The sequence below is a fragment of the Sinocyclocheilus rhinocerous genome, unplaced genomic scaffold (assembly GCF_001515625.1).
Source record: "Sinocyclocheilus rhinocerous isolate Xijiao unplaced genomic scaffold, SAMN03320098_v1.1 scaffold873, whole genome shotgun sequence".
Classification (NCBI taxonomy): Eukaryota; Metazoa; Chordata; class Actinopteri; order Cypriniformes; family Cyprinidae; genus Sinocyclocheilus; species Sinocyclocheilus rhinocerous.
In genome coordinates, this window is record NW_015655580.1 from 123,781 (window position 1) to 145,502 (window position 21,722).

Consider the following 21,722-nt stretch of genomic DNA (forward strand, 5'->3'; position numbering starts at 1 on the left):
AGTTATTTATATTTTAATATTATATTATGCATTTATATTATTTTATAAACACATCTAAATGAACATATTTACTTTTTTTTTTTTTGCTGAGATTTGATGCAGTGACACAAGTTTGCAACGTGATTACGCAATGACGTCACCGCGCAATGACATCGCGTCATTTAGCAACTTTTAGCAACAAATCAACCTTCCTTTAGCAACTTCCCCTGAAAATTAGTTGGCAACACTGCCCACAACTCAGTTCTTCATACAGCTTGTATATATATTTGAAACAAAATTTTAGAAGGTAATTCTTACCTCCTCCTCCACATAGGTAAACAGCAGGTCAACGTGTCACTCTATCTGTGTCAGTTGTAATCTACTGCTCTTTATCTCTCTTCCCCATTCTGCCTGAGGGACAACAGGTACTGACACAAAAAGGAAATTTACCAAACAGTGTAACACTGACCTTTGCAATAAAATAACAAACAAGAGCTAGGACAGACCGATTAAAAAAAATCCGCATTACCAGCAATTTTATATGAAATTATTAGTACTGTATTCGTGCTGTTTACACTGCTAGTCAGTTTAAAGAGGATAGAAATATAAGCTATTTAGTCAGTTGCAAAGGTTTGTGCGAGAGTCGTCGTGATGGACTGTGTTTCCCCCTACTGGGGTCAAATGGTAAAGCACAGCATGCCACTTCTAAACGTTCACAAACAAATGACATGTGACAAATGAACCCTAACCAAATAAATGAACAAACAAACAAAAAAACCTTTCCTAGATCACATCTGTATTAACTGTAGCAATCACCCCTCGGTATCAGTCTTATCGATTGTAAATACACATAGGCTAAACGATATTGGCGTACTTAAACTTTTATAGAATTACGATATGTATTAATACACACACACACACTAATATACATATATACAGAAACATAAACGAACTGTAATATTCCGGGGCTAACCCGCCGAATAAACGTTAATTATGAAGTTACTAGTTTTTAAATGTATATAAAATATGAAGTTACTTTAATTATGGACTTACTGGTTTTTAAATGTATATACATTTGACTAGTAACTTCATAATTAATGCTTATTCGGCGGGGTCGCCCCGGAATACCTTACCGTTCATTCATGTTTCTGTCGGACTTATTTACAGACGCACCAAAACGTGTGCGTTCACAAACTGTCGCCGACTGCAACGATTCTAAAAAGCTTTTGAAAACTACCAGTTTGCCGTGTTTAACATGTTGCCAGTGGTAAATGGAAACGATGCGAGTTTGTTTTAGATGTATTTTGCATTATCGTGTCGTGACTGAGATTCGACCCATCCGTGCAAGCGTTACGATGAATTTAATGTCCAGTCTGATCTCAACGTGACTTTGAGCAAGCACAGCAGTCATGTGTCATACTGTACAACTGAAGCTGTAACCCTTGAATCAAACATTCCATCTTAAAATGCATTTAAATGTACCGTTCCCCATCCTCCGAGGGGTAAGTTTGTGCTGTTGATTGTCCGTCTTTAATGCATCAGATCTATAGGCATTTGTCATTGACTGTAATTTACCAATGGTATAATAATAATAATAATAATTTAACAATACTTTCCGCCAAAATGCCATGGTTACTACAGTAAATCCTTGTTTAAAGCTACCACTGTTTTAAAAAGATGGTGAATCTATTTAAATAACATCTCATACACGTAGATTAGTGTTTTACAGCATTAACTGCATCATTCATTCCCTTTCAGAGCATCAGACACTTGATGACCAGATCCTCACAGACGTGCAGAGGCAGAGTGACTTGGAGGAGAAATTACAGTTTTTATCGAGGTGAAGGACAATAGTGGATAGTTACAGAGTTCTGCATATTTTGTAATTTTAGACTAGTGTCTTACTGTTCACAACTTTTTTTTCCTTCAGATGAGGTGAAATCACTTAGAGCAGTGGTCAACCCTGACATCTCAAAGTAAGATATGACAGTGCATGTGAGCATATTTTTTATAATATTCTTTTGAGCGTGTAAGAATAATGGCCTATTAATACCAAATGTTTCTATTATGTTCTTGGTCAGAATTCGTAACATAGGTATCATGGCGCATATAGATGCAGGGAAGACCACCACGACAGAGAGAATGCTGTACTTCTCTGGCTACACACGGGCTCTCGGGGGTGAGGTGACATTTAGAAAGAAAGTTGACGAAGAATATCTGATTATCATTAATTGAAAAAAAGCTGAATAATATGAAATAATTATGATGACATTAATTATATAAGTATTCAATAATAATGTAATATTATGCAATTAATTAATCTAATAGTAAATAAATATTAAATGGAAAAACTTACATTTAAAAACAGTAAACTGAAATGAACTCATTTTAAATTGAAGTACTAAAATCAATCTGAAATAAAAAAAAGTAATGCTAAATAGAAATATTTAACAAATATAATGAAAATGACACATTTACTAAAATTTGAATTCAAATGAAAACTGAAAATATATTTTTAAAAAAAGGCTTGTTCAAAATATTAATAAATACTATCATGGTATATAAATAATACTAAAATAGCATGTTTAAGTTGTTTAATGCACATCCTTTAATAAATATGTGTATTTGTTTTATATGATGTAAATGTCTTTGTGATTGGTCTTGTTTAGATGTGGATGACGGTGACACTGTAACTGATTACATGGCTCAGGAGAGGGAGAGAGGAATCACCATCCAGTCAGCTGCTGTTACCTTTGACTGGAAGGATCACAGGATTAACCTCATAGACACGCCAGGTACACGTGTGTCCACACAGTGTTGTATTCAATGCAGGGCAAGGGACACGCAGTGCAAAAGTTTGGAGTTGGTACAATAAATACTGTATGTGTGTGTGTATATATATATATACACTGCCATTAAAAAGTTTGGGATCAGTAAGATTTTGAATGTTTTTAAAGAAGTCTCTTCTGCTCATCAAGGCTGCATTTATTTGATCAAAAATACAGAAAAAAAAAACAGTAATTTTGTGAAATATTTTTACAATTTAAAATAACTGTTTTCTATGTGAATGTACTTTTAAATCTAATTTATTCCTGTGATAAAAGCTGAATTTTCAGTATCATTACTCCAGTCTTCAGTGTCACACATGATCCTTAAGAAATCATTCTAACATGCTAATTCATAATCAGTGATTGAAACAGTTGTGCTGCTTAATATTTTTTTGGAACCTGTGATGCTTTTGTCAGTTTTATTTTATGAATAAAAAGTTTAAAAGAACAGCATTTATTTAAAATATAAATCTTTTGTAACAATAGAAGTCTTTACTATCACTTTGTGTCAATTTAGCACATCTTTGCCGAATAAAAATATTAATTTCTTTTAAATAAAAGAAAGAAAAAAATGTACTGACCCCAAACTTTTGAACAGTAGTGTATATTGTTATAAAATATTTATTTTAAATAAATGCTGTTCTTTTTAACTTTTTATTCATCAAAAAACCTGACAAAAGTATCACAGGTTCCAAAAAAATATTAAGCAGCTGTTTCAATCACTGATTATGAATTAGCATGTTCGAATGATTTCTGAAGGATCATGTGTGACACTGAAGACTGGAGTAATGATACTGAAAATTCAGCTTTGCATCACAGGAATAAATTAAAATCCCATGTGTGTGTTTCCTAAACAAGATGGACAAGCCTGCAGCTAGGTTTTACATATAAAAATGTTTTGCCCATTTCTCAGAATTTCACGTTTAAATTCAGAGAATCCATTAACACATTGTCTGAAAAGTTGCATGTTTTATTGATCTAAATGAATGACTGCAGTTCCCTCTCATTTCTTCTAGCCTGAGTTACTCTATAGACAGCATAAAGACTAAACTAAAGGCCAACCCTATTCTCCTTCAGGTAACCTTTTTAAACATAGTAACCAACTACTATTACCAATGAAAAGATTCGTTCTGGATATTTGGTATTATTTCCAGATCCCCATTGGCTCAGGGAAGAGCTTCACCGGATTGGTGGACTTGATCACTAGGCAGAAAATTACATGGCAGGGGAGCTCACTGGCATATGATGGTCGTGCTTTTGAGACCAGCGCCCTTCAGCCCTCAGATGACCCAGATGTGCTTCAGGCTGTCAGTGAGGCCAGGGCCACTTTGATAGAACAGGTGAAACAACAACAAAAAAATGTAAACAATAGAATAAATACTGATACATTTATTGTTATTAGCCACATCTTGACTACAGTAGGTTCACCAAAAAGAGGTTTAGAATGATATGGCTAATGATCTTTTTTTTTGTGTGAACTGGACAGGTAGCAGATCTAGATGATGATTTTGCGGAGCTGCTGCTGGGACAGTACAGTGAAAACTTTGATGCAGTGCCTGCTGGGAAGGTAAGAATATACAGTTTCTCTATACATGTGCTCCATGTTTCTTTCTCCATTGGTTCTGATACATTTGGCTATTAAATAAACAGAATTGAAATCGAATATCCAGTTGCAGGAGGCACTGAGAAAAGTGACATTAGCTCGTAAGGGGGTGCCTGTGTTGTGTGGAACCTCTCTGAAAAATAAAGGGGTTCAACCTCTGATGGATGCCATTACTGCTTACCTTCCTGCCCCCAATGAGAGGAACCATGACCTGGTGTGAGGGCACCATCCGTCAGCGCCCTCATCAACTCATTTTGCTAAAGGAGAATAAATCATGCTATGATTAAATGTATATTTGTTCCTATCTGTCCAGGCGCTGGTATAAGGATGATCTGTGTGCGTTGGCATTCAAAGTGGTCCATGACAAACAGAGGGGTCCACTCGTGTTTGTTAGGATCTATTCAGGAAGCATGAAGGCTCAGTCAGCAGTGTATAACATCAACAGGAACGGAACGTAGGTTTATTCTTTTTGATTGATTTCAGGTATGCAGTTATAATGACAATGCCAGATTTTCTTTGTTCCTCTTAAAAAAAGAAATGACTTGTGAATTTTTGTTACTTCTGCAGCTTTTTTACTTTTGCTCTTTCATTTGTTGTGGAAAACACAACACACACACACACACACACACACACTCAAAAAGAAAGGCTATTACTATGGTGTAGGGGTGTCACGATATACCGGTATTGACGATAATCGTGATAGAACAATGTTTTGTGTTTTTGTTGCTCCAGGGAAAGAATGAGTCGACTTCTCTTGCCTTTTGCCGATCAGCACATAGAAATTCCTTCTTTATCTGCGGGAAACATTGCACTCACGGTTGGACTCAAACAGGTAAACTCAAATTTCATGGGACAAAGAAAACTATGTGTTGTTTACATGATCGTTTGAACTGCTTTGAGAGGAAAAGTGACTTGTAGTATTCGATTGGCCTTGTGATTTAAAACAGAAATAGCAGCTACAGTTAATGGTACCACTCTTATGTAGACTGAAGATGCTTTTTTTTAAGATATATTTTTGGCATTTTTTTTCCTGTATTACAATAGGACAGTTTAGATCTGAGGAAGCAAAGTCGGAGAAGGGGGGGCGAAATAGAGAAAGGTCTGTGAGCCTTCGAACTCGGGACGCCCATGAGGCTATCAGCGCCGTCATAAAGTGATCTGTGTGCGTTGGCATTCAAAGTGGTCCATGACAAACAGAGGGGTCCACTCGTGTTTGTTAGGATCTATTCAGGAAGCATGAAGGCTTAGTCAGCAGTGCATAACATCAACAGGAACGGAACGTAGGTTTATTCTTTTTGATTTCAGCCTTGTATGCAGTTATAATGACAATGCCAGATTTTCTTTGTTCCTCTTAAAAAAAGAAATGACTTGTGAATTTTTGTTACTTCTGCAGCTTTTTTACTTTTGCTCTTTCATTTGTTGTGGAAAACACAACACACACACACACACACACACACACAGGTTCTTAAAGGGACAGTTCACCAAAAAGAGGTTTAGAATGATATGGCTAATGATCTTTTTTTGTGTGTGAACTGGACAGGTAGCAGATCTAGATGATGATTTTGCGGAGCTGCTGCTGGGACAGTACAGTGAAAACTTTGATGCAGTGCCTGCTGGGAAGGTAAGAATATACAGTTTCTCTATACATGTGCTCCATGTTTCTTTCTCCATTGGTTCTGATACATTTGGCTATTAAATAAACAGAATTGAAATCGAACGCCCATGAGGCTATCAGCGCCGTCATAAAGATGCTTTTTCTTGCCAGCTTATAGGTCTGGAGTCTTCATCTGATGCATTACACATCTTTAGAAATTAATATGTTCTATCATTTTGTTTGTTTCAAATCAGACCGTGACAGGCGACACCATCGTCTCCTCCAAAGCCTCTGCTGCAGCTGCGGTGCGGCGGGCTCAGAAGGAAGCAGAGACCAAGAGTAGCTCACAAAGGGAGAGCAGCAGTCTGGCTCTTGCAGGGGTGGAGGTCCCTGAGCCTGTGTTCTTCTGCTCCATTGAACCTCCTACTCTGGCCAAACAAGCAGGTAAGAACATTGTGAACAGATCTTCAGCAGATCACTTTCCAAATAGGCTGCAGCCTATTTCAGTAGGATTGAAATCTCAGTGGGATTTGTCAAACAGATCTGGAGCATGCGCTCAACTGCCTGCAAAGAGAAGACCCCAGTCTGAAAGTCAGAACAGACCTTGATTCTGGACAGGTAAATGAGTCATTTACAAAGTATGTCATCTTTGAAAGTGTTTTGTCTATTAGATGTTGCATTCTGTGTATTAGTGCTTGCATAGGCATGTACATATTTACATATTAAGTACGTATTTACTCGTTCAAACAAGCTTAGTGCTTAGAAAAAATGTCTTGCACAAATATTACATTGTGACACGTAACTGATCCTGCACCATTTGTGCTGCGGACATCAGATACCCTTGAATCTTGTGTTGAGGAGAGGAGTGCTTGTGTTCTACAATGTATTTTTCACTTATTCATGCACAGACGATACTGTGTGGCATGGGAGAGCTGCACATTGAGGTCATCCATGACCGTATTAAGAGAGAGTTCAACATCGAAACTCACCTAGGACCCTTGCAGGTGGCCTACAGAGAGACCATCCTCCAATCAGCAACTGCCACAGGTGAGGCTAGTGCAAACTCTCCCCTCGTGTTTTATATGTATGTGAAAATCATCTTACTTTGTTTGTGATGAAACATCAGAACTATTTCCCAATGACAGGTTATCTGTTTTGTTTGTCTGCTTTACTGTTTTATGGTCCAGTGCGACTTATGGTTACAATAGACTTTGTCCATGGTAAAAAAAAAAAAAAGGGCATAAAATGAAAAAGAAAACAACATATATGACTAGTCACATGCCCTGATTTAGTGTAGGTTCAAGGGTGTAGGATGTTTTAATTTTTATATCAAATTAAAATATGAAGAAATGCTAAGAAACTAACATGCCTATAGTTCTACACAGAACAAACTGTAATGGTAAAATGGATTATAATATCAAATAATACAGTATTTATTCGGAGTAGATAAGTATTAGTAAATTTCAGTATGATTTGTATGATCATTTCAGACACATTAGATCGTACTCTTGGAGACAAGAGGCATGTTGTTACTGTGGAGCTCGCCGTCCATGCTCTGATGGAGTCTAGCACTTCCTGTGACGTGACTTTTGAGGAGGAAGTAAAAACTCAGCTTTCTGCTGGTGTCAGAGAAGCTGTGGAAAATGGAGTTCAGAGCGCATACCTCCAAGGTAACAGAAATGGATGCTTAAAAGCTTTTATGCCTGAATCATTCATCACATCTATATCTTCCTGGTACAGTATTGCAGTCTATAAATCTGATGTCTATGCCAGCCATATGCTGTTGCTAAACCAACTCCCTTTCCAGGTCCTGTGCTAGGTTTTCCTGTAGAGGGAGTAAAGACCGTTATCCAGCATGTAAGTTTGGAGTCAGGCACTTCTGCAGCCATGGTGTCAGCCTGCGTGTCTCGCTGCATGCTCAAGGTACTCAAACACTGTCCTGTGCCTTTTCCCACAATCACTTTCAAATATTGCCACATCTGAGTTTATGTCCTTCTGGTTCAGGCTCTGAAGCTGGCTGGGGGGCAGGTTTTGGAGCCGGTGATGGCTCTGGAAGTGACTGTAGGCGAAGAGTATCTGAGTCCTGTGCTTGCAGATCTCGCCCTAAACCAACTCCCTTTCCAGGTCCTGTGCTGGGTTTTCCTGTAGAGGGAGTAAAGACCGTTATCCAGCATGTAAGTTTGGAGTCAGGCACTTCTGCAGCCATGGTGTCAGCCTGCGTGTCCCGCTGCATGCTCAAGGTACTCAAACACTGTCCTGTGCCTTTTGCCACAATCACTTTCAAATATTGCCACATCTGAGTTGATGTCCTTCTGGTTCAGGCTCTGAAGCTGGCTGGGGGGCAGGTTTTGGAGCCGGTGATGGCTCTGGAAGTGACTGTAGGCGAAGAGTATCTGAGTCCTGTGCTTGCAGATCTCGCCCAGCGACGCGGTACTGTATGCGACATCCAAAGTCGACAGGAAAACAAGGTTTTGCTGGCTACAGTACCTTTGGCTGAGATGATGGTGAGTCTTTCATTAAAAATACTAAAATTATATATTATTATTGATAAATATTACATGTGTCGGCACAATTTACTGCAAGTTAATCTCTATGTATAATAAGGCCAATAATATGTAACTCTCACCATGTGTTTACTATACACCGTAACAAGTGAACTATGCTGAAACTATTTTTATATTTATTTATTTGCTTCAAGGGCTACTCAACCGTTCTGCGCACTTTGACCTCTGGGAACGCTACTTTTTCTCTGGAGCTTTCCAGCTATGAGCCCATGAACACTCAGGACCAGAATATACTGCTCAACAAGATGGCTGGACTGGCTTAAAACATTAACTTTCACCAACTGAACTGGGCAGTGTTTCCCAAAAGCATTGAAAGCTTAAGTACACCGTAGACCCACTGAAACCAGTGGAGCTACAATCAACTTAAGCTTACGATGCTTTTTGGGAAACGCAGCCCTGAACATTTATACAGACACAAATTTTGATTGCTGTGATTGGCTGCTCACATTTGGTCCAGAAGATAAAATCTTGGAGACTAGCGTACATACGGACATCTCCTGCTCAGCCCACATCGAGACCTAATAGGATTTTTTTTCTGATGGAGAGAAGAGTGTGTACATGTGTTTGTGTGTACATGTATATAAAATATACCAATAATTTTACAAGAACAATGCATTCATAAATGTTTTTAAAATATTCATTTCATTTATAAAACCCTTATGACATACCTAGCCTTGGGGAATAATTAAAAAGCAGACCTCGTTTCAAAAACTTCAAATTTATTCAAATTTAGAATAGTAATGACAGTTTAATCAAATTTAAGCATACAGAGGAAATTGAGATGTACAGAACTGTCCATTTGCAAACATCAAGTTCTGGCAATAACTGGCTCAGTGCATAGAACAGCAAATCATAGTTACTGGAATGGTTAACATGGTTTTATCTTTTAAAAAGTGTTGTCCTTTTATTCCCTTTGATTGTCTACTGTGAACTGAATGTTGAATTTCATAGGCCCATGTACTCCTGACGGCAGTGGCCAACAAATAGAGGTTCTGCAGGTATGCCTCTCCTGATGGGGAAAGAGGGGTGAAACATCAGTGAAACACCAGTGAAACATACAAAAATATGCCTGTGCAAATTAAATTATTTGTACAAAGACTGTACCGAATACTTTTTACATTTTCAAAATCTTCCCAATCGACCCAAAACAGACAGCCTTAAAAAAATTATTCGAAAGAAATAATATTGTTATAAATTAATCTATAAATAAACAAAAATCAAGGCCATCAGAGATTAGTGAGGTCACTCCACTGCTAAGCATTTTGATTCTTACACATAAAATTGAAGAATGAAATAGATCAATGGAACTGTATGCTGTATTATTGATTAAATAAGTTGAAGATTGCATTAATGAATTTGCCACTGTCATATTTGAACTCACTTGACCATGCGGCAGCGATGCTGGGCCAGACGATTATAGGCATTACCCACGTCTGTCACACTTTTATCACTCCATAACCTCTCGGCAACAGCACTGGCTCTTGGCCTGCAACGGCACAAGCAAACAAAAAAAATCATAATTTACATAATTCTAAATAAATACTAGGTTTGGTTCCTAACTTTATCTTTTATGTTTTACACGTTACAAGACAGGAGATGGTACAGTTGAGTAATATATCATACCAGAGTCGAGGAGTGAGGTTGGTAGCATCCACATACTCTCCCCAAAGACAAGCCTCTCCACCAATCACCAGCTTCTTCTGTGCATCTGTGCCTGTGGTAAATTATCAATCACAAGTTATAAACAACAGCAAAAAAAATGAATACAACATTGTACAAAAAGCTGTCCCTCAAAGTAAAGAGTTGATCCTGTTTGAGTCTGATCTGTGTGCCAAACACTCCTATATCAAACATCTAAAAACCTGCAGACAAAGCAAACCATTTAAACTGGGTCGTGACTGAATAGACTCATAACTGTAAATCTGTCCAAAGTGCCATGGTCACATGACAAGCATGTTTGTTTGCATATCCAAATGAAAATGTGTTCCTAACAATGCCATTGCTATGACGGAGCTTTGGACTGAAAAAAAAAAAAAACTGATCCTCATTGATTTAAGGATATGAGATTATCTGGTGTAAATGACACTGTACAATCACATGCCACCTTTGTCATTTAAACATGTTGCCTTTGAATCAGTGTAGCTGACCTTCAAAACCTAAAACCATTTGTACCAACCTTGGTTACAGTAAACAAGACAATTAACCAGATTCATCCAATAACAGACTTCTCAACTCTTGTGTTCAAGAGAGGTCAACTCCAACATAGGTCAGAAAATCATGTATTGTATAATCAGTGCTGTTTAAAGTTACTTAACAGTCAGTTTTTTACTGTACACCTTGAGATGTTGTACAAATTTAGGAGAAGCACAAGTCAAACAGAAACAGAGGCCCACAGACTTTCTCTGCAAATGACACACACACCAGTGAAATTTTGGGGGTCGGCTTTGTAAACGTTCACCCAGTCTTGGCCGTAGCTGATGCGGTTGAGGTACCAGGGTGTGGAGAGCAGAGCATTGAAACCAGCCGCTGTTACCTTCGCCATCTCATCCTGGTACTGCGGCCTTTCTTTCCACACATGGATCTGTGTGTCGGCTTTCAGCTACATGTGTACACATACAGACGCATGTATAACACAAACGAACACACGTCAATGTGGATAAATCACTCTGGACTCCATTTAAGGTCTCTGTGAGGCTTTTCATGCTTCATTCACATTTACATTGTCAAAGATACCAAGATTGCACATTTATGCAGATCTAGTCGCTAGTAGTCGTCATGAAAGAACTGAACATGGTTCATTTTAAAGTGACAAAAAATATGGATGTACAATATTTGGCATAAAATCAGCTGTAAAAAAATTATTATTGGCTATCAATATTGGCACATCCCAATATAATGCAATCAATATTCATAATAAGTTACGTTATAAATAATAGGTAAACAATGTCAACACTACATCAAAAATTGTAATGTTAGATCTTGAATGTAGTCCAGAGAAATATATCCATCTAGTGTCATATTTTCCTGGAAGGTCAGATGCTTAGTGACTCAGTCAACATGTCTTTCTCATTAGATCATTAGTTAATGGCCTTTAAACCTGACAACAGTTAACTATTATTCTATACAGTAACATCTACGAAGAACGAGGTAGAAATTTTTACTTTTTAGTAGTCATATTAATTTAACAAGACTGAAGCAAGATGGAGGAGGAATTATGGCAAAGTATACACTACCATTCAAAAGTTTGGGGTCACTAAGATTTTTTTAAGGTCAAAAGTGACAGTAAAGATATTTATGTTGCCAAAAAAAAAAGTAAATGCTGTTCTTTTGAATTTTTTTATTCAAAGACTTCTGAATGATCATGACATTTAACAATATTGCTGCTTTTACTGTATTTTTGATCAAATAAACAGCCTTGGAGAGACTTCTTTCAAAATAATTTTTTAAAACTCTTACCAGATCCAAACTTTTGAACGGTAATGTATTTAGAGTGATAGATGATGGAATGCGAGCTTTCCATAGCATTCAGGAACATGTGGTTTCAGTGTCTAAAACAACTGACCTCGAGATGTGGCAGGAGCTCAGAGTTGATCAGGAGTGCTCAAACACTCTGACATTACGTAGACATGACAACGTACTAGTGACGAGCAAAACCAAGACCCTGAGCCAGACTGACCGGATCACAACTATACACTACAATAATGCAGAAATTACAGGAAATTCTATATAATTAATATATGGTCGATGACAAGCGTATTTGTCCTCTATTAAAATACAAGTGTTTCTCAGTGAACCAGCTCTACGCAGACCAAAGCCTCAACCCCCAAGCTTGTTTGTGATTCAACACCATGTCAACTTGTCCATGGCTATTTTCAGGGCAAGAAACAGGTTAAAATGTAATTAAAGGTATAGTGATTGAAAAGGTTACTAATAACCATATTTAATTAAAACTGAATCTGAACTAACTTTCTTAACCCTAAGTTGCCAACATGGCATGTCAAAACCATCACACATAATTTAATGGTCAATACATGAGTAAACACTCAATAACTATAGTTTCTACGTTTGAAACTACTAGATTAGTAAACTAGTGGTGCTAAAATAAACAAAATTAGAGTTGGACTGCAGAAACTGACCAGGGAAATTGAGTGGCTCAACTTTGTAGTAGCGTTGCCAGTCCTGTCCATAGCTAATGTAGTCCAGGTACCAAGGGGCAGAAAGAATGGTTGTAAATCCTGCCCCAGTCACATTCTGTAGCTCCTCCTCCATCTTGTTCCCCATCCACACCTCCACCACAGTGTCATCCTTCAGCTGGAACATGCATAAAGCACATTATGTGCCCTAATCAATGTTTGTTTGTTTTTGGGGCTGTTATATTGTTACTGGCAATCATACATCTACATGCAAGCACAGTTAAAAACAGCAATTTAGTGGCATGTTAGCAGTGGCTTGTGAAAAGGCGAGCATGCAAGTCAAGCTATTTGTGATTAAGAAGGTTAAAGAAAAGTAGATTAGGCTTTGATTTGAAGTCACAAAGCATTTTGGACCTGCAAGAATGTGTCTTAATTTGTTTATAAAAGGTGGTTAAAGTAACGAAGACTGTGATATAACATTTATGGATTTACATTACTTCCCAACAGGACGAGCCCTTCAGCACAGAAAAGATGAGCCTTACCTTCACCCCATTATCAAACACTTCCTGCCACACCATGTAACCTTTCTTGGTAGCAGCCACAATATCAAGTAATCTGTTTTCCAAAGATGAATAATACATAATATTAGAATGTGTTTTGATTCATATTTTCATTTACAATTACATTCTTCTGAGAAATAAAAAACCGTCATAATAATCTGTAATTTAGACTACAAGACCACAATAAATGTATTACATTTACATTTAGCAGACGCTTTTATCCAAAGCGACTTACAAATGAGGACAATAAAAGCAGTCAAAACTAACAAAAGAGCAACAATAGGAAATGTATTCCTGACTATAGTGAAGCTCTTACCTTTGAATGTAGAAAGACTCCAGTTTGCTGTAGTCTGTGCCAAAGCCCTGCTGCACCATAAACTTCTGAATATCAGGATTAGACTTCCTACAGAAACAATAAATGGAATGTAAGCATGGCCTTTAACAGTAACAGCTATCAACACAAAGTAAAGCAAATAGAAAAAGAGAAACAATACATGCCCTTACATATTAGGCTATGTAATTTTCGGTTAGAAACAAACTGTTTCTGTATAACACTCAAGCTACCGTGTGACAGTTACAGTTATTATTTCTTTTAATCAAAGTATTTGATAAAAGAAAATAATTGTATATAAGGTAAGATTATTGGCATTACATTATTCAGATAAACAATGTAGTTTAATAATTGACGATTGAGTAGGAAGCTCCTTTTTTCTTACCAGCAACTGAAGTCAACCTCATCTCCCCCCAGGTGAATGTAGGCATCAGGGAAGACAGTGCTAATCTCTTTAAAAAACTCTGTCATGAAGTCATAAGAGGAGTTTAAGATGGGGTTCACCGGCCCAAATGTTCCTGAAGGACTACAGCCACTGTAACAAGGTGTTAGCAGATCCTTTATGCCTAAGGGAAAGAGCGACAGAGAGAGAAAACGTGTTGTCATATTAATCAGTAAGTGCAGTTTAAATGTGAACTACTGAAACCAACACAACATGACTTAAGGCTGGAATACACTATATGACTTGTTTACATTTGCCATGCATCTCCTAGCAATAAGGCATGTTTCTTTGTGAGTTAGCTCTGTGTTTGTTTCGACTTAAAAGTCATTTCTTTCGGTTCACATTTCAATAGTTATGCAGTGTTATTCCAGCCCTAAACATGACTAAGCAAAACAATCTGTGAAAAGCTCATGTATCAAGTCCACCAACTTACCATTGCCCCATGACCGTGTGTGTCCTGGTGTGTCAAACTCAGGGATGACTCGGATCCCCCTCATGCGGGCAAACTCGATGACCATCTTCACGTCAGATGGAGTGTACACATGTGTGAATGGGTGATAGGCTCCCTGTTAATCACAAAAAAATAGGGAAAACATGATCGATACACAAAGATTAACACTTTCCCAGTTAGATTTCAGCAGTGGCAGTTGAGTTCTACAACCTAAATCTTTTGATTAGAGGTGAAATTTCTACACTAAAGGAAATGACACTGGAAATAACACTGGAACTGACGTGTCCTACAGCACTATCATCATTTTGTGGTAAATCTTTATCCCTTATCTTTCGCTTCAAATGCAGCAAATACAAAAAAAGTATATGAGAACAGGGAACTATTTTTAAAAGCATGGCATATCTTTTTTAAAGCCTTTCAAAAAATCTGGAATTTGTTGCAGTGTAACAATACAATAGCTTGATACGCATAGTCGTGGTCTCCTATTTACATGATGTTGGCCATCGCCCTTTAGCGATAATATAATTCTAGCATGGTAATCCACTAACAACCTGTTTGAAATCTACAATATTTCTCATGTTTTGAATAGAGATGTATTTAATCAGTGTGAGGCAGTCAAGTTTGAATCTAAAACAAAGTCAAGTACATCATATACTCACCTTCTGACTTAAGTCAGGGAAGGTACCACTCATATAAGGAAACGACTGATCGTCCACAATGTGCCAGTGAAATACATTAAACTTGTTCATCGCCATAGCTTCCTGTGAAAATTAGACATTTTATTACTTAACGCTGTGGGATGAGAAGCACTTCAAAATGCATCAAATGGGGAAAAAAACAAACCTTGGAGGGTCCTTGCACATATTTCCACTAATATGAACATGTGACTTGCAGTTAATTCTAGGTCAAAACTTTATATCACTACTGTTCGCTAACCGCAATTTTTTCCAGACAAACCTTGTGATAAGCGTCATCTTGTCTTGTGATTACTGTCATGTATGAACATAAAGAACTTGACTTTCCAGTCTCATAAAATAACTTCCTTGAGCTTTTTAGCTGACACAAGTCTAATGAGGAAACTGAGCATTAATGAAAAACTTTGTAGGCCTGTCGCAATAATCAATATATATCGACTTATCGCGCAATATATGTACATGACCTCAATAATTTTTGGTGACGCAATATATCGCCCATTATATTTACTTAAAAATTAATGTCACCATGTTTTGTACATTCCAATTGCGCCTGTGTCTTTGCAGCCAGCCGTACATAATGTGGTGTAGTCATGAGGTGCTAGTTCAAATTTAAAAAATGCTTCTACAAAAAAAAGTTTAAAAATTAAAAGTTTGTTGTCATTTGGAAGTGTGTAGGCCTTCTTGCATTACTATGCTGTTACATTATGATTATATATTCAGTGGCATAAAATGGTCTTTAATATGACAATAATATCGCTTATCGCAATTACTTCTGAGGCAATATATCGCACAACAAAAAGTTGTTATCGTGACAGGCCTAATGATAAGTCATCGATTAATCGTGGCCTATTTTAATCATGGCCTAAATGCCACTCTAGACCCATGCATGTGTTTAAGTAAAGCATGACCTTGTAAAGCAAATGATTTCAGCTCACCAAATTGGCCAAAATGACTTTGAGTGGCAGGAAGTGGCGAGATGAGTCCAGGAGGATCCCTCGATGGGCAAACCGTGGGAAATCTGAGATCTCTGTCTTATTGATGTTGTTCTGTTGAGAAGACAGCAAAAAGTTGTTTTGATATTAGAAGAGCTTAAATAGATATATTGGTGGAATTTATTCATATTTAAAGCCCTAATCAAAAACAATAATCCAATAAGTAATGGTCTACTTCAAACTTACGGCTCCATAGTCATCCTCATAGACCAGCTGGCTGAATGTTTCCAGTCCTTACAACAGTAAACATGAGGTTACACATCGATTAAATCATAAATTAAAGCTGCAGTCCGTAACTTTTGGCACTCTAGCGGTTAATAAACAGAACTGCGTGCGTCTTGCAGAAGAACATTGTAGCCGGAGCTACTTCTCTCTGTTTATGTCTATGACGAATCACACAGGTACTGCGCTACTCTGCAGCGGTACCTACCCGAACCAGTCTAAAATAGTCAGAATATACACACTTATTATAGGTGTACCGTAGTGATTCAGGACAAGCCAAAAACACAGTTTGGAAAATTGATTCATGGTGTACTCCCTTATTATATAAATGTTGTTAATTTTGAACACAAAAAAGTTACAGACTGCAGCTTTACGATAAAACATATTATATGGACATGATAAATACTGCCATCTCTTCTCTTAGGGCAGGATTACACAAACCCTGGCTTTGAAACAACACTAAACATTCTTAAGTAAGGACAATGCCACTGATAGGAATGGAAATTAGATTCTACGTAATACATTAAAAACAGTAATACTGTGAAATATTGTTGCAATTTAAAATAACTATTTTCTATTTTAGTATATTTTCAAATGTATTTTCCTGTGATGGCAAAGCTGAATTTTCAGCAGGCATTACTCCGGTCTTGTCTAGTGCCACATGATCCTTTAGAAATCATTCTAATATGCCGATTTGCTGCTGTAGAAACATTTCTTATTACTACCAATGCTGAAAACAGTTGTACTGCTTAATATTTTTGTAGAAACGGTGATACCTTTTCACGATTTGTTGATAAATAGAAAGTTTAAAAACAGCATTTATTTGAAATATATTATTTGTAACAATTTAAATGTGTTTACTGTCACTTTTTATAAATTTATTGTGTTCCTACTGAAAAAAAGTATTAATTTCTTCTTCTTCTTCAAAAAAAAAAAGACTGACCAGACTTTTTAATGGTAGTGTATATGTTCAAAAGGGAAATATAATTGTGAGCTTGTTTACTGCCTTTACTGTAGAACTCCATTGTAGAGTTTCGCTTACCACGCAAAGCTCCCCATGCATTAGCAGCTTTCAGCACAGCAGAGGATTCATCAACTGACAGCTCATCTACACAAAGAGAGCAAAACTTTACACAATTCACAGACAACTAAAACATTCACTGGCTCAAGCCCACACAGTTGAGTTTAATCTCAACACATCTGATTGCAGAAGCAAGAAGTGGCTGACTTTCATAATGCAGTTTCCATGAAATATTAAGCAGAAAAGCGTTTATAAATTACTTTGCACGAGTCAAATGTTACTACATCTAAAAAGAGCACTAGGATCACGTTAATACGTTAACCCGATTACACCTCCGAGAGGCAGATGTCAATTATTGGATTTGCCGATCGTTCATTGGATTAGAGATCACTGAGGTTACGGCGCATTGGATCACAGAGGCGGAAGGGAAAAGAGCTCACATGACTCGTCGGTTTGCAGACTCGGGTAACCGTTGCACTCCGGATCAGCTGATGTGATCCATACCTGAAGCTCCACGAGATCTGAATCATACACTTTCTTTCGGCTCTTCTCGTGCTTCTTCAGGTCACCAAACACGTATTCAAAATATCTGCAAAGCAAAGGTCAGCTGAAGCCCAAGTGCTGTATATTTGGCACGGAGCACACAGCGCTCATGAACCATACTTTACTGACACTGTAACGTACTTCCTGTTAAAGCTAAACATTAGCGTCTTTTATAACACAATATCGGCACAAATATGAATAAGGTATTGTACAGTTAAGTTACCTGCGAAACGCATTCTCGAGTATGCTGCAGCTCGGTCCGGCGGAGGACTGTTTCGCGTGGACGATCTGAAAGCTGGCGGGACTGAGTTTAAAAGCGACGGCGGACGACTGAAATTTCTGCGGTAGAGGCCAGAGAGAGATTTCATTCAGCTCCTTCTGTTTTCCCACAAAGTCGCCGAAGAGCCAGCCATGGCAGACGGCTACCGCCAAAATCAGCGGCGCACATTTGAGCAGGCAGTACATGTCTGTGTTGAGCGCTGTGCGGTCAGCTGACTTCTGCTTCAGTCTGAACGGGGGAGTATGGATGTGCTCTGAGCTCAGGGGCGGTGTTTACCTCAACCCAAGTCATGGGACCTACCAAGCCGCCACACCCCCCTAAACGTCTAAAGTGAATTTCACAGATTGTTATTATCAAACCTCATCCCTTTATCTGTTCATTTGCACCGAGAACAATGAAGAAGGTCAATTCTTAGATGTAGGCTAAACTTGCAAAACAAATGGCCCAAGCAAAGGAAACGATATGAGCTAAACAATGTTTCAGATTCAACACGTCTTATGATTATAAAGGGAGAAGCCTGCATATATTTAAATCATATCACGTAATAAAAACAATAAAATAGCAAGACTAGTAGCAAAAGGCATATTTCCCGAATAAACGATATGAGCTAAACAATGTTTCAGGTTTCAACACGTCTTATGATTATAAAGGGAGAAGCCTGCATATATTTCAATCATATCACGTAATAAAAACAATAAAATAGCAAGACTAGTAGCAAAAGGCATATTTCCCGAATACCGTGTACTTATAATAATAAATAGTGGCCTACTGTGTACTACCGACTTTTTGTAAAGCAATATTTGTTGTTGTTCTGAACAACTAGATATTATTGATATACTATTTTCTAATGTGAAATTACGATAGAAAGAAAATGAGTTTCAAGATTTTTTTCTGCACAAATAGTTTATATACTACCGTTTAAAGCCTTCCCCAGGTATGCCTACATTCGTTTAAAAAAGCCCATAAAACTAGAAACTCCCACTTGTGTTGTGCAGAGACCTTATACACTACTCAGAGACCTCATACTTGAAAATTCAGTCATTCTTTACTTTTTAGACAACAAAAAAAGAAATTAAAGGCACAATGTGTAATTTTTCGCCGCTAGAGGGCGCATATTCAAACTAAACAAAGAAACAAAGGCGTAGTTTGATGACGCTGTGACTGAGTGTGGAATCATGGGAGTTGTCGTCTTCATCCCCACAGCCGATGCAATCCGACAGGACTCTGGCAGAAATCATGGTCATGGATGAGCTAATGATTTATTAATGTAGTAGACGAAAGCAGGATGAGGCTGAAAGCCGTCGAAGCGAAACGAGGCCGCTGGTCCATGTCACTAGTTAAAATTGCTTATTTATCTGGATTTAAACATTCTTCTAAACATTTGGGATAATGTAAGTACATTAGTCAGCAAAATATATAACACTGTTCTAGTGGTTTTTGGACATTTTAATTTTAAAAAATCTTACATATTGTGCCTTTAAAATGTTTTGCTTGGTCTTGGTCGGCGAAGAAAGAAGGGCACATTGCAACACCAGGGTGAGGAAAATAACTGAATTTTAATATTTATGTGAACTGTTGATGTTTCCTTTTTAAGAATTACGAGAAAAGTAACACTGAACACTGTCAATTTCATCAAACCTACCCACCTACCCAGAGCTGGGCTGCCCAAAAGCATTGTAAGCATAAGTAGATCATATAGAACTTTGCTGCCAATGGTTTCTACAGCTAAATATGATTTTGAGAAACTGCCTGTCTCTCTCTCCCTCTCTCTCTCTCTCTCGCTCTGTGCGTGTGTGTGTGTGTGTGTGTGGCGTCCGCGGCGTCCGCTAGGTGGCGCGTCCTTGTGTTCCATACTAATGCAACGAATTATATCTCCCGTACAGTGACACTACATCAGTTTACATTTGCAAACATTCATTTTGCCATTAACTGATGTGTGCGTGCGTGTGTGTGTGTGTGTGTGTGGCGTCCGCTAGGTGGCGCGTCCTTGTGTTCCATACTAATGCAACGAATTATATCTCCCGTACAGTGTGACACTACATCAGTTTACATTTGCAAACATTCATTTTGCCATTAACTGAAATAATCCAGTGAGATTTTTGTATGCACACGGAGCCCGACAACAGAGGTATTGGCCACATATATTTTATAGCTCCACAGATTTAGAAAAGAAACATACCAGGCAACAGGAGCCACATACTTAAGTCTACCACATTACTGCCCAAGAAGACCCAAGAACAATCGTGACATTTTTCATTCGAAAGTTAGACATTTAAATCACCTACATACGTCAAGGGCATTTACAGGTTTGATGCAGACAACGCAAATTCGCCTTTTGTTCAGCAGGGGGCAAAATTGTTCAGTGAATTTAAATTCAAAACTAGCTCTGAACCTTCTAACCAGTGTGTGCATGGTAGTGCATCTCACAGACTGAGGAATAAAGTTTAGGCTGGATGCACAATTTATAGACTATATGATTTAAATGACTATCACTTGAAAAACAGCATTGCCATTGGAGTTGCTGTTCAAGTAGGATTACTCTTAAGCAGCACTTCCTAAAGGGTCAGTTATATGCGAAGTATACAGTAATGTATACAGAGACTTTGAATACATTCATACACACAAACCCCTTGGTGATATGCAGTCTAGTAAAATGTCTTTATTATTATATTAATGAGCCCCACCACCACAATCTCCTTATCTCTTTTCACGCCAGTTCATCGGTCTATCTCCTCCCACATTCTCCTAAAGAGCTGCAGCGCTCCGCCTCTCTTTCTTCGTTCTCTAAAAGCTGTTCACACCCGTCAGCTGTTCAGTATTGAGACCTGCACACACACGCGGTGGCGGAGCTGCTGTGTGGCGATACGAGCGAATGTAGTTGTGCACCGTAGTCACAAAGATAGAGGAACTCAAGCAGTTTTCTGTGTAACTCAGCAACAATAGACCAAACTGCATTTCTAGGCTGGTTGCTTACGTTAAAAGCAAGTGGATTAAATTACTCTTCATTTGTGTATTTTGTGGTTTATCCACGCGACATCGGACGCTGTTGCCAGAGCGTTTAGCGCCGCCAGTATTGTGACTGCACGCGTCTCGTTGTGGCATGTTTGTGAGCCAAAGCAGACGGAACTGAAGTCCTCATTGCTCCTGAACCGGTAATATATCTTTAGTTACTCTAGGTTGTTTCTAGGACATATTTCATAGGACATTTCGCTATTAAAGCATGTGAAAATATTTGAAATATTAAGAAAATATGTACATTTAAAGCATTAAATAATTATTCTAGTTGTCATTTATTTTAAAATTATATTATCAAAATAGTGGTGTGTGCAAGTGATGTCAGTGCACCTATGACATTGTCATGAGAATGTTGATTTGTCATTCAAAATTAGTTTTCTGGAACAAGAAATGGTGTTTTAAAAGCACTTTTTAATAGAGCCTACTTATAAGATATATTTGTCATTACACAAATTTTCATTACACTCTT

General features: G+C 37.9%; 2 protein-coding genes across 6 annotated transcripts; one reads left to right on the plus strand and one right to left on the minus strand.

Annotated features, from left to right (window-relative positions):
- The first annotated feature begins 1,145 nt into the window (after positions 1–1,145).
- gfm2 (GTP dependent ribosome recycling factor mitochondrial 2) lies at positions 1,146–9,122 on the plus strand. Its single transcript, XM_016525845.1, has 21 exons — positions 1,146–1,481; positions 1,738–1,819; positions 1,910–1,955; positions 2,061–2,158; positions 2,649–2,774; positions 3,631–3,685; positions 3,824–3,884; positions 3,962–4,147; positions 4,294–4,374; positions 4,478–4,626; positions 4,724–4,864; positions 5,143–5,242; positions 6,259–6,448; positions 6,546–6,622; positions 6,913–7,051; positions 7,495–7,674; positions 7,812–7,927; positions 8,009–8,098; positions 8,131–8,244; positions 8,326–8,508; positions 8,703–9,122. Exons 1-21 carry the CDS (start codon positions 1,446–1,448, stop codon positions 8,829–8,831), a joined length of 2,379 nt encoding a protein of 792 aa, XP_016381331.1. The 5' UTR covers positions 1,146–1,445; the 3' UTR covers positions 8,832–9,122.
- Positions 9,123–9,267: 145 nt separating this feature from the next.
- LOC107718643 (beta-hexosaminidase subunit beta-like) lies at positions 9,268–18,544 on the minus strand. 5 transcript variants are annotated; one of them, XM_016525815.1, is made up of 15 exons: positions 18,182–18,542; positions 17,856–18,004; positions 17,437–17,502; positions 16,359–16,405; positions 16,116–16,226; positions 15,145–15,246; positions 14,815–14,820; positions 14,468–14,600; positions 13,978–14,158; positions 13,578–13,664; positions 13,244–13,316; positions 10,990–11,167; positions 10,192–10,282; positions 9,950–10,054; positions 9,268–9,577 (listed from the first exon to the last, which is right to left on the minus strand). In XM_016525815.1, exons 1-15 carry the CDS (start codon positions 18,421–18,423, stop codon positions 9,514–9,516), a joined length of 1,635 nt encoding a protein of 544 aa, XP_016381301.1. In that variant the 5' UTR covers positions 18,424–18,542; the 3' UTR covers positions 9,268–9,513. The 5 variants fall into 5 exon arrangements, with proteins under 5 accessions (XP_016381301.1, XP_016381302.1, XP_016381304.1 ...); XM_016525816.1 differs by lacking the exon at positions 10,990–11,167 and adding an exon at positions 12,705–12,879 and having other exon boundaries at positions 18,182–18,538; XM_016525818.1 differs by lacking the exon at positions 14,815–14,820 and having other exon boundaries at positions 18,182–18,537.
- Positions 18,545–21,722: the final 3,178 nt, after the last annotated feature.